This window comes from Medicago sativa, chromosome 3, assembly GCF_051527215.1.
Source record: "Medicago sativa cultivar Bolivia chromosome 3, Bolivia_mono, whole genome shotgun sequence".
Lineage (NCBI taxonomy): Eukaryota > Viridiplantae > Streptophyta > Magnoliopsida > Fabales > Fabaceae > Medicago > Medicago sativa.
Genome location: NC_140751.1, coordinates 24,481,754 through 24,494,979, shown reverse-complemented (window position 1 = coordinate 24,494,979; position 13,226 = coordinate 24,481,754). Strand labels below are relative to the sequence as shown.

Below are 13,226 nucleotides of genomic sequence, written 5' to 3'. Positions count from 1 at the left end.
CACATTCAAATCTCTTTTTCAGTCTTTCATGTTCTTTCTTACACAGTTAAACTTGATACATATTTACTACTAACTGATACAAGGCTAGGAGCGCAAAAAATATTAATACCACATTCAAATCATGCAAGTTTTCAACATTCAATGGACAATACCACATTCAAATCTCTTTCAGTCTTTCATGTTCTTTCTTACACAGTTAAACTTAATATCATATTTACTGCTAACTGATACAAGGCTAGGAGCGCAAAATTACTGCTAACTGATACAAGGCTAGGAGCGCAAAAAATATTGATACGAAACAAAAACAACGTGTACCATTCCACTCAGACCTATCAGTTTTATCATGATACAACCATCCATTTTATCACGCCACATTTCACATAACTGTATACCTACACAATAACAATTGAAAAAATGAGCATTAGCAAGGCAATTTGATCACCCCAAAAAAAACAAAGCAAGGTGATTTGTTGTGCTACCATGTATGATCTCTCACCTGCATTGTAGGGCGCTTTAAAAGGTACAATTTTTACATCTGTTACTATTTTCTATTTCCATATTCTTTTTATAAGTATTTCCATGTAAATTTGGTCACAAGTTTTGTCAAATATTTGTGCAGAAGTGACTGCCTAAATGCTTGCAATTTCTACATGCACGTTTGCCTTACCCAAATGAATGGAACGGAATGAAATATGTTAAAAGTTTTTACTTTTTTTGCTGAAATGTTACAAGTTTGTGATAAAAGTTATTTGTGCACAAAAATTTGCTAGCGAAATGGATGATCAAATTTATTTAGAAAACAGCTCCATGTGTAAAATATTGCAATATACTAACTACTTGGATGACACATTGCCTATTTTAATAAAAAGAAAGAACTAGTTCGATCATCATAACTTACCTATAGGAATTAATATTTGATTTTCCAAAGCAAAGAAGAATTTTCGGCATCGACAGCATACTTCAGTTCAGGTGACACATTCCCAGAAATTCTATGTGACCGCAACTTTGACTTCAAAACTGGCAGCAAATTCTTATGACGTGATTCCTTTCTCTTTAGCACTTGTACAAAAGCATGAAATCCAAGCCATTCAACCTCCCCCTTCTTCAACTTCAGAATTGGCCGGATACTAGAATTCAGACGCATTGAATGCATCCTCCTCTTTATCAGCAGGTGCATGTATCTGATAGTTGACCATGAAAGAAAACATAACTGGCTTAAGCATTCAGAGAGAAATACATATCAATTGATTGAGACCAGTTGTATAGTATTGCCTATTTGGTTCAATAAGATAAGTAAATCAAATCAATTGAGAAACTAAAGTGGTAATACCAATTGATCGGTATGATATTACATCCATACCTCAAGGATTTCTCAATAATATCTGAACAATATCGTTTGTGAAGTTTGCAAACAAATGATAGGTGGCAGATGTAACAATGAAACTTCATTGCACATATCAAAAACATTTGATAAATATTTAATCTGACAACTGCTGCTGAATTGATATTTGAATCGAAGAATAAAGGATGACATTTAGGTCTTAGAAAGAAACGCATCTTCTCCTTGAGACGAGTGCCTGGTTTTCCTTGCCAGCAAACAGTAAGCGTTGAGCTTAAATGGTTATTCAAGTACCTGTTTGGAATATAGAATTAGTTATTCCAAAAAAAAGAACCCAAATAAAACTACAATGTGAATAATACTTCAGAATAAAAAGATTTCAACAATAACAACCAAATACTTTTCCGACTAAGTGAAATTGATTACATGGATCAAGCCATGTTAGAATGCCCTGTCAAATTAATCCTATATTCCTATTCCATATTTGAAACTAATAAAACCCTCCCCTAGGTCTTATTCCTGACAAAAACATATCAAAAGGATATCAATTACGGATAAATCATGCACAACAAGCCACAGCGTGTAAGTTTTTCCTAAAATAAGTTCTCACAAAGCATTCTTCCATCTGAAAAGCCCTTACAAGAAACTTTGGGATCAAAACTTAAGATTTCAGTTTAACATATGTAGAATGCTTTTTTTTTAACCAGGAGTTGACAAATAGAGATAAAACAGCATAATATGCTTAATAGAGATATTTTGCTAGATCAGTAAAACAATTACATCAATTCCAAGTTCAAAATTGAACTCAGAAAATCTATGAAATTTATAGAAGGTGGATATTTTCATAATAAAACAGTGAAAATCTTACGAAAAGCTTAAAATGCCACAGTCAATGATTGATGGTCATAAATACAGAAGAGTATAAATGTATGAAACATGCTTGTAACAAGTATACACATACAGCCATAATATCAATCAGAAAGCTTTAAATAGAGATTTACTTTGTGTAATCAGCCTGAACTTCCATAGTGGTACAATTGATAAGAAGACCACTCCATTGAACGAATGAAGTAGCACTGTCTTTGCCCACATAAACTCTGTTCAATGAGGAAGCTGGTGTCTGTTCTACATCAAAGTTTGCACCAAACTTCTTCTCATTCATGTAGCAGTTGTAACCACGAAATCCTCTTTTCAACCTGGAGAAAAAGCTGGCAGCCTGCTTCTTTGAGTTTGATATAAAAAAGAAGTCGTCAATAAATCGCATTAGCAGGTAACATGGTGATGAGTCACCACTGTTGCTTTGGACAGAATTATTCTCCTTGCAACTGCCAGATTCAAGTGTTTTTTCAAAGAATGGAAATATCACATGCCTCTCCAAATGCCCGTAATATAAGGAGCAAAGCAAAGATGACAAAATCCCTCCCTGGGAAATACCAACACCTTGTAAGAAAAATTTTCCATCGAATTGCAACACATTGTGCTTCACATGCTCTCTTAGATATGAAAATAGCAATTTCTTTTTCACATTCTTCTTCCACTCCTACGATATAATAAAAAGGTAAACATAAGCATAGAATAGGAGCTTTTTCCATAAAACTCTATTGTCTGATAGAATTAACTAAATATATTCTTCAAAAGTAAAGAAACAATATGTTAATGCTTGAGCAATTTGGAATATATTTTGAATCCATGGATCAAAGGGAGGAAGATCATAGACATAGGAAAGATAGAGATCATTTTTATACTCATGGGGTTGCATATTGGTCAACAATAACAAATGGATTGAAAAGATTCTGAAAATGAATACCTTATAAAAAAAACATTGCTCTCTATATATAGAGTTTACGAATGATTCACTACCTAACTACTTACTAACTACCATACCACTAACTCACCTAAGGAAGTTGTTACTAACTTTTCTAACCAATTAAATAATTTTATTTCTTTTAAACACAGGACAATCCAGTACAAGAACCATCATTAAAACCTTCTTGAAGAGATTGGTGATTAACTCCTTGATTTGTTGATGGTTTCAAAGATGGCGAATGCACATGCAAGAGCATAAGAAAATTTCTCCTCTGATTTTGTTGTTCCTTGAACATACACTTCTAGATCCAACAACAGCCATGGTGGAACAATTATTGTCTCTTCCTCAATGCCGAAGAGATCTTCAATATCCAAAGCATGATTGTTATCATTTTCCGTAGTTTCTTCGTCATCACTATTTGAAGTGGAAACATCAGCAGTAGCCTCACGGTATCACTCTAATATTATGTAACGAGGATGAAGATTCTTCAGAGGATGACCATCCTTATCAGGGGATTGAAAAACTTCCTACCCTAATTACAAGGTACCTAGAGTTGTAGTTTATACATTTGGATTGATTATGAACTTGTGTGATTTTATGATGAGCTTATGTTGAGTTGTGTGTTATGCATTGGATCGTGACTTATGATTATGAATATTCTATATCTCTGTTATCTTTTATGTTTTATGCATATGTATATATAAAAGTATAGGTTTGCTTTTTCGTAGGATTTTTTATCCATGTTACAATTACAAAGTTACAATCTTTCGCCCCTCCACTTGGTCCTACATAGGATCTCAAAAGTTGACAACATTGATTTGAATCATGTTTGATGAGGGACCACATAATCTTGTATAAAATTGTATCAAACTCAAAGAAAACCTCAGGTCTAAAAGAAGTGTAATTTTAATGTTATTGTCAGCTTAAGTATGGGTGAACAAAAGGCATAATCATAAAAAAATTCAATTGAGATGCATGTCAGATACCCACTCAATGGTAAAGAAAGGTTTCAAAAAATTTATGTATAATATGTAGAGGGAATAAGTACAAGACATTTAAATTTGAGTTTTGTGTTATGCATTGGATTACGACTTATGATCATGAGATACAACAAATCAGAACAGATGATAACAATATGCAAATAAACTGACCCAGATAACTTTCTCATGCGCCTATTAAGAAAAATGAAAAATTATACCCGATTAACAAAGACAGCATGCCGGGAAGGAGCAAATGATCTGAACTGTGTATGGCCAGCGTTGCTCGTTTCATCCAGCATAGTAAATTGCTTTTGAACCCACAAAGAGTTCTTTGTGCAAATAACTTGATCACACTGTTTAAGAAAATATTCATTTTTCCAAAGAACTTCTTTCATTATGTCAAGCAGCTTCTCTTGATCAACAGAATCAAATGCTTTCAGAACATCAGACGTGACAATGAATAAGGAAGACATAGGTGTCAGACCCTTCTTCTGGCTAACCAAAAATGGGCAGAGTCTTTTATAGACATCATTGTAATCAAATACTGAAGAACCTAGCCTCTGAGGCTCCTTGAACTGAATTCCTTTCAGAATAGTATGCGCATCACGAAGAACGAAATTCACAGATTGGTACTTTTGAATCATTATTTTCTGGTGTTTTTCTTTCCTTTGAGTTTTGCAGTATCGAACTCCCGTAGTGGACTCAACCAATGGCAATCTTGAAGAACCTTTAAGGTTCGCCACCAACCTTACTCCATTCTCTTTAGGTTGAACTCTGAGCTTTGAAAATCCAAATGGTCTACCTCTAAGAATATTATGCAAGGCCACATCATCCAACTGACTGTATCTCGAGTCTTTGAGGCAAGCAATAGTGCTTTTAGTCAACTTCTCCCAAACAGGTTTCTTATAATAGTAAATATCTTGTTTTCCTTGCTGACTTTCAGTAACATAAAAGTTTGCTTGCACCAAAGGCACAACCAGAAATGAATAATACCAGAAGATCCACTTCTCCAGAAGCTTACGTTTAACACCATGTACATCATTGTTCCAATTTCTGAATTCTTTATGAAGGACTTCATCATGTCCTTCTAAATACTTCAGAATCGAAGCATTTTGACTACTCAAGAAATATTTATTTGATAGGAATGGAAACCTTGATGTTTTCAGCTCATGCAAACATAGCTTTAAAGGGAATTTTTCAAATTTCCGTAACTGTATGAACCTGGAAATATTTCTTCTCATTATTCTCCAATTAGAAGGAGTACCTAGTAATTCAGAAGGAAGTAAACTTCTAGAAACAGCCCAAATGAAAGATACTACTTGACTTTTTGAGCAGCATGACTCAACTGCCTCACGCTGTGATTGTTGGGTATCAAACTCCATGGTTGTCTTATTTACATTTGTGTCTAATACATTGTCCTGCAATAAGAAAAATCCGATAAGTACTACATATTCAATGGATGATGAAAAAATAATTGTATGTAATGCAAAAAGGTAAAAAAAATCTTGTAACCTCAATGACTTTGTAAACTTCTTGACCCAGCCAAAATAGTAAAACTTAAGGAGAAAAAAAAATACCTCAAGTCTGGAATTATTACTTTCATCTGTATGTTGATCCAATGATGAAACAACACAGTGCTTATCCAAGAACTTTGCAGGCTGGCAACACCGTGCCCTTCGAATGACATTCTTAAACCATTTAACAAGAGAGTGATACCTACAAAAGCATTGCAAATATTAACATTTAAACCATTTAACAAGAGAGTGATACCTACAAAAAAGCATTGCAAATATTAACATTTGGAAGAGTATGAGCCTAATCATTGAATTTGAATATTAACACTAAAAATGGATTATTGTATTGCTTAGCATATTGGCTTAATCATACATTCAACTAATATGAATATGAACAATTTTGATCTGTTTCTTAATTCCTCCACCACTTTCTACATCTTTTCAATACCCATTTCATTCTATGTACAAGGAACCATATCCAAGATTATTTATCAAAACTTATGTGTTCAAAGACAGATATTAATGTGATAAATCTGGGGCTAGATCTTCAATTTGCATGTTGATCAAGTAATGGAACACAGTGCTTATCCGAAAGCTTTGCATCCCAGCAACACTTTGTCCTAGAAATGAGATACTTAAACCACTTAACAAGAGACGATACCTACAAACCATTAAATTATTACAATTTCAAAGAAATACGAGCTTCTTTATTGAATTCGGATGCTAATCCTTATAAAAAGCTTATTATCTGGCTGATGATATTGAAATTTATTTGTTGAGCTTTATCATTATAACTCATCAAATCAACTATAAGAATTTGAATGATTTTGATATTTTTTTTTTGTAGTTCCTCACCTTCTCTACATCAAATCAATAGTTTTCATTTTATGCACAAGGAAGCATATCAAGGCATTATTCACAGAAATTTATACGTTCAAGGAAATAGTGTGCCATAAGCTTTTTCTTTTTTTCATTTCTTCCTTGGTCAACATATCATTCACGAATTACAGTAAACATCAATCAAGAAACCATCTAAACCCTCACTACATAGCCCTTTGGACCAAAGAATATTCAACTTCCAGGTTCTAGGCACTTCTTTTCCATGAAATCATACGAAGACGCCTTTAACACACAACACAGCAAAAAGATTAAGATCAATGAATCTTCCAACAATCATAGAAAAGTTATATATCAGTCCTGCAGCATCATGAAATCCAAACTCCAAAGGAGATAGAAGATTGAACAATAGAGCAAAATGAATTGGGGATCTTATACAAAGGGCCTGCCTGAACTTACAGGCATGCAGAGTCAATGAGACACGAGCCACTGCTGTGGGAACATGGCCATGGCTGAGCACTGGCATTTACATCTGAGAAGTCAAAAATATTGCCAATGAGCAATTTCGAACAAGCCAAATTTGGTTTTAAGGAATGTAAAATATCTGAAGATAATTTGTGAAGGAACGTGAACTAGGGCAGGTGATTCAGAAAGAACTCCCAAACCAATTTGGTCCCTTGTAAAAATAATCAAAGATGGGAATGATAAATATAAAAAATCATTTCAGGGTGGGCATGTACACTATATTAGATTCAAAAGTCATTGGTGGATACGTTTCTTCGGAAGAACTGAGAGTGAAGACTCCAAATTATAAAAGATGTATTTCCTATTGATATCAGTCCGCTTAGGAATAGTTGGAAGAGAATGTAAGATCAAACAGCAAGAACATTTCCGCAACATCTGCAGCTAAACAACATATAAATGTGATGTAATAACGCAACATAAAATTATATCTGCAAGACAATTTATGCACTAAATCAAAATGAAAATTACAAATGATGAAGATTGAAAAGAATCCCACATTTCAATACTGATAACTTTGGGTAATGTGACCTATCATCAACATCTCATCTCACTATTCCCACTCCCTTTATCATAAACACATTTCATAACTAAAATATGTATATACAACAACAACAACAACAACAACAAAGCCTTATCCCACTTCTATCCAACTCATTGACCTCTAAAATATGTATATAAAAAAAAGATAAATTTTTCTACTGTTAAGTAATCAGAACTTCACGACGATAATAATGTTTATCAATAGCTTCATCCAGACAGGCTAGTTTCCCTTGCTTCATTGCGAGCTTTGCATGTTTAAAGGTATTTCAAGGAAAAGTTTGCAAAAGGATTGAGTAGATCTTTTTGGTACACACATTTTTCTTTTTTCCGTTTCTGATTGTTGTAAGTCTATGAAGATCGTACGCTAACTTTATTTCCTTTTCTATCGGGATAGATTTTTCATTTTATAAAAACAAACGAAAATGCAGCAAAAAAGCATATAATTCCTACCCGAATTTCAAGACAAAATTTGGCAAGTTACTTTCACAAAATTTCACAGAAACAATTTGTCACCTTATCATGACAGCTTAAGCTGGTGTTGTCATGTTGTAAATTAGCATGCAAGACATCTGTATTAGTAGGAAGCAAATTGCATTGCGTATTAAGATTATCTTCTTCAACGGTTGATTGCTTCTGCTTTTTTCCTCTAAGCCTCTTCCAACGACAATGCCTAGATCGCTTTCCAGGTTTAGTTGTAATACAGCTCAAGTCTGGTTTCCCTTCTAACTCTGCCTTACTTGTAACAGTCACAGTTCTTGTAGACATAGGAGCTTCAGAAACACTGACATCATAACTCCTGCTCCCATGATGCCAACTCAGTTGCATTGAAGATTTATCAGTCAAACCTACATTACTTCCAAAGCCAACAGGACCATCAGTGTGGCAAGAAATATGGCGCTTTTGTTTTTGTACGGTTGTGTCATCAGCATCCGCAGATCTTTTTCTCTTTTGTGCTCCTGTTGCAAACATAACCCCTTATATCAACATTATACCGGTAATCAAAAGGCAAAAAGATATTCTAGTATGTAATGTTGCTCAAACACTCATGACATTAGAAGAGAAGACAAACGTTTAACAGAGAAATGAAACAAGGGTCACCAATTCACAAATTTATTAAGTTACTGGTATTTATTTTTAAATTGTACCAGTTAATGATATCTGGTAATTTAAAATGAAATTTCTAAAAGAATACCGACTGGACATGTAATTTCAATTGGTGATTACAGTAGTAATTAAGAGTTTAGCGGTATAGCTAATGAATATGAAAATAGAACTAGAAGTCCATATATTTAAAAACAAAAACATTACAGCTTAGAGAAACTAGAGGAATTTAAATACGCCAAATGCATATCTGGCAATAAGAAAAACCATATTCAGATAGAAAGTGCTTAATGTTATAGTTAATGTTTACTGAGATCACAGTATGATTAATTAATGGTTCTTATTACCGCTTTTATGAAGTGAAGGCTGCTGATTGTCAAACTTTGATGAACATTTCTTTAATTTATCAAAGCATAGACGGCTGATTGGAGGACCTGCCACCTGGTAGTGTTTTCCATGGGGAGTGGGCAAGAATATTGATGTATTCTTTAGTAGGTAAACCATTAAATCATCTCCAACCTGCATGGATACAATTATAAGTTTTTACCTAATTATGATAAGAAAAAGAATAAAAAAAATAACATCATACTTCTAAAAATAATCTTCATAGAATTACATACCCTGCTCAAGAGAAGACACCATGATGGACAGGATAAAAGCTCCACATTAGGGCTTGGACATTTACTCTGCATATTGATAGCAAGCCAGTAGTTAAGAGAGTCTCTGTTAGGAAGGAAAGAGGAGTGGCTAACTCAATGAGTGATTTAGTTGGTAGCTATTAGTAGTTAGTTAGGCCGCAGCCATAAAAGGACCAGCTGGCTGACAGAAAAACAATTTTTGGGAATCAGAAAGTTTAGTAAGGACAGGCCAGGACTCTTGAATTCTCTGGAAGCCACTGTAAAAAAATATCATACCCTAGGAATTGGTAGCACTGAAAAGAATCACTTTTTAGTGTTGTCAAATAGTTGCTATAACAACGATATATCGCGATAGCATAGCAGAATTTAAACAAATTCCTATTATTTCTCAATACACAAGTTGTACAAAGTGTTGCCAAATAGAGGCTATAGTAGTGCTAGAGCGTTGTTGCGAAGCGTAATTTCAGGAAACGCTGTTTTATGCAACCAGCAATTGACAACACTGGTTTTCCTCTACTCTGCTTTACAGATGTTTCGCCTTCAATCTGGTGAACCAATTCAATCACAGATGAACAAAATTATTAATTGTGATTGTGAAATAAACAAAAGTAAAACCAGTAACCAAAATACATCACACATTAGCCTTCAATAAAAAAAAATTATGAGTCCTCAAAAACATTTCACATTTTGATCAGCAATGCACTACAAGGAACCTTCAATTTCCGAGTTATATCATGTCAACAATCAACAGTTAAATAAAAATCAGGGAAGAGAACTATTAGAAGATAGAAAGATATCTTGTAATAAACATATTATAGTCTTATACTTCCTCTAATAATGCTGATGATAATGAACCCTAGCATATCTGCTGATTGTATTGTATCATATAGCAAGGAGAAGGTGGAGATTACATTGTTACATGCATGGCCTTTAGTTCTTAAATGACAGGCAAACAAAAACCATGCAAAAGTATGCAGGCTTATGGTATGTATCAGCACAAAACCAATCCGCCTCTTGATTTATAACCACAGTTGAAATTTTCAGGACAAACAACTCGGCAACTAATAAAATATATCAATCTGGAAAGAACCAAATTAAAACGAAAAAGTCACTGCATTATAACCTCTTGAAATATCTAATCCAACTTTATGAATACACTCATAATGGCAAAAAACAGGAATTGAAACTACAAAACTAAATAAAAGCTCGAAATTTAAAAGTGGCACAGATGAATTACAGAGTTGTATTATAGCACTAAAGAAGAGAAGAATTTTCTTACCTTATCATAACCAGAGCACAAGACATTGACGGAGACTGGGTCCACTTCACACATCAGTTCAACAATGCTATTCACAATCTGAAAATCAAAAACAGAAATTCCTAAAACACCCACTTCATGTTCCAGACTACAATTTAAAAAACCAATCCCCAATAGAAAAGGAAGACATATATATTTTCACAATCAATGAACTGAAAACACTTATTAAGATAGAAGGAGGTCCAAGACTCAAATCCTGATTCCTGAATACTAACATTGGCAGAGTGGGTGCTTCATAACTGCCAGTAGACTACTAACATTGAGGTCAGAACACTGGCGCTAGAAGCAGGGTCTAAGTCACACACGAGAGCCGACTGACCCTCAATCCCTCAACCTCGATTGGGGCTAATATTTTGTTGCTCACTGCTCGCTAATCGAGATTAGCGGTAGTTTATAAACACTCTCTCTCATGACATTTAAAGAAAAAAATAGTGAATACTTAAAAACTCAAAGCAGACATAACCTTAAAGACATACATGAGATTGGAGCAAAAATTATTCAAACATTTACTAAAAAGTTTATACAAATGACTTATAAATGTCCGTAAGACCTAGCTCAACTGATAATGTCAATAATGTTAGACTGAACACATTCACCCGGGTTCGAACCCCGACCTCGCAGTTGTGTGTGTGGAGTGTTAGGTGGTACCTATCACTTCATCTACAAACCAAACAAAGATGACTTATAAATAAACTCTGCAAACACATCATTATGGTGCATTTGATTTGCTAATAAAAAGGGACTGGACTAAAAAACTTTTTATTTTACCCTGCTTGATTTAGAAACTGGTCGTAGAAGTGGACAACATAGGTAGCAAGGGCTTGGACAAAAACAAATTTTTTGTTCCCTTACTAAACTATGGGACAACTTTTCCCTCTAATTTTCCAACATAAAAAATAGTATCTCTCTAGTCAGGTTGTATTGTCCCGTACTTCCGATTTTGTGAATCAAACACACCATATAAATTCCCAATCTCTTAAACAAGCCTATTTAAAACACTAAAAAGCTTCAATCAATATAAACACTGATTGTAAGAGTTAAATATGAGACTGAAATAAAAAAGCACCTGACACAATATCTATGAAGCACCCACAGACACGTCGACACCGGTAAAAATTTGAAAAAAATGAATTATTGAATGTAATCACATGTGTCAGTATTATGTCAGTGATGTGTCGGACACTAGATTTTAGAATATATGGTTGGGTCTATTTTAAGTATTTAACCACAAAAACCGACTTGTGAGGTAAGAAGATTGTCCCCACTTATAAACACATGATCATGCCATCTCTCATTCAACGTGGTACACTTTAACAACAGACACGCCTTTCATCAAAGTGTCAGTGCTACAGGTAGACATGATTATTTAAAACAATAAGGATCTGTTTGGTGCGCAAGATAGCGAGACATGGTACAATAAGACTATCATAATAAACTTTAATCAATACAAACGTTGAATCTAAGCGTGTGTTTGTAAAGACATGTTTTTGACCATATTTATTATGTTTTAAAAGTTAATTTCATCGGAAAAAAAAAAAAAAAAACTGTTTGGTAACCGTCACATTCACATGACCTTATAAACTTATTTTACTAGCTTATATCGATTTTTGATAAACTAATTTAAGTAGCTTATAGCTTATAATTCTTTATCTCAATTTTACCCCTGTAATCTTAATTTTTGTAAAAAAATATTAATTAAATATATCATTTTTTTTATGTCATTTAATATTTACAAACTGATTCAGCAACTAATTTTTACAACACTATTAATAAAATATATCTTATTTGCTATCAGTTATCCACTACAAGCTATCTTGTTAGATATTCGCTATTTTTTACCAAACAGTGCCTAAGAGTTTAAAAATAACTAAACATAAAAAATAATAATCACTTAAATTTAAAGTACGAAACCTGAGATTGAGAGCAATGTGAGTACGGAATGAAAAACCAAATAGGATTCACATTTTCCTTAACAACAACATAACAATTCTCAAGCAATTTCCTATAATCAACAGGATCATTCGGTCTGACGAGAAACGACTTCGCGTCGGAGCAACAACCAAGACAAATCCGCCCGTTACAGCAACAAAGGTCAGAAGAAGGATGTGGAGATGGAAGCAAGGAAAGGATGGTATCTGTTAGGGTTCTTGCTCTGTTTCGGAAAAGACGCCATAGTACTCCTGGAATGGGTTGTTTTCGTTTTCGAGGCATTTTCCCGGGAAAATTGAAGATGAAAGGGTTTTGAAAATTGAAAATGAAAATGAAAATGTGTGGTTGGAATATGGGTTTTATAGAGGGGGTGAATGTTGAAGGGTGTTTTTGTCTTTGTAGTTTTGGTTGAAAAAGGATGCGGTTATTGGAAAAGAATTTTTAGAGTTACAACTAGTAACATACCCGTGCATCCGCACGGGTACTGGTTGGTCGGGGACGAATTTGTGTAGTATAAACTTGACATTAAGTATTTGTAAACAGTTTTTTTTAGAGAAAGTATTTGTAAATAGCTGAAATGTATACACATTAAACAAATTATTATTAATATTTTTGTAATGTAGTATATAAAACGTAGGACAACAAAAACAATTATTAAAAAAGAGTTTTTCTATCATGTGTAAATTTGTAAATTTTTT

General features: G+C 33.8%; 1 protein-coding gene across 3 annotated transcripts; it reads right to left on the bottom strand.

The window, feature by feature from the left end:
* Positions 1-87: 87 nt before the first annotated feature.
* On the bottom strand, positions 88-12,861 carry TERT (telomerase reverse transcriptase). 3 transcript variants are annotated; one of them, XM_085751315.1, is made up of 13 exons: positions 12,511-12,861; positions 10,561-10,638; positions 9,264-9,329; positions 8,991-9,162; positions 8,056-8,498; positions 7,251-7,383; positions 6,937-7,081; positions 5,704-5,842; positions 4,345-5,544; positions 2,341-2,879; positions 1,361-1,633; positions 899-1,181; positions 88-392 (listed from the first exon to the last, which is right to left on the bottom strand). In XM_085751315.1, exons 1-12 carry the CDS (start codon positions 12,808-12,810, stop codon positions 908-910), a joined length of 3,762 nt encoding a protein of 1,253 aa, XP_085607441.1. In that variant the 5' UTR covers positions 12,811-12,861; the 3' UTR covers positions 88-392; positions 899-907. The 3 variants fall into 3 exon arrangements, with proteins under 3 accessions (XP_085607441.1, XP_085607443.1, XP_085607442.1); XM_085751317.1 differs by having other exon boundaries at positions 6,937-7,009; positions 12,511-12,849; XM_085751316.1 differs by having other exon boundaries at positions 7,251-7,377; positions 12,511-12,849.
* Positions 12,862-13,226: the final 365 nt, after the last annotated feature.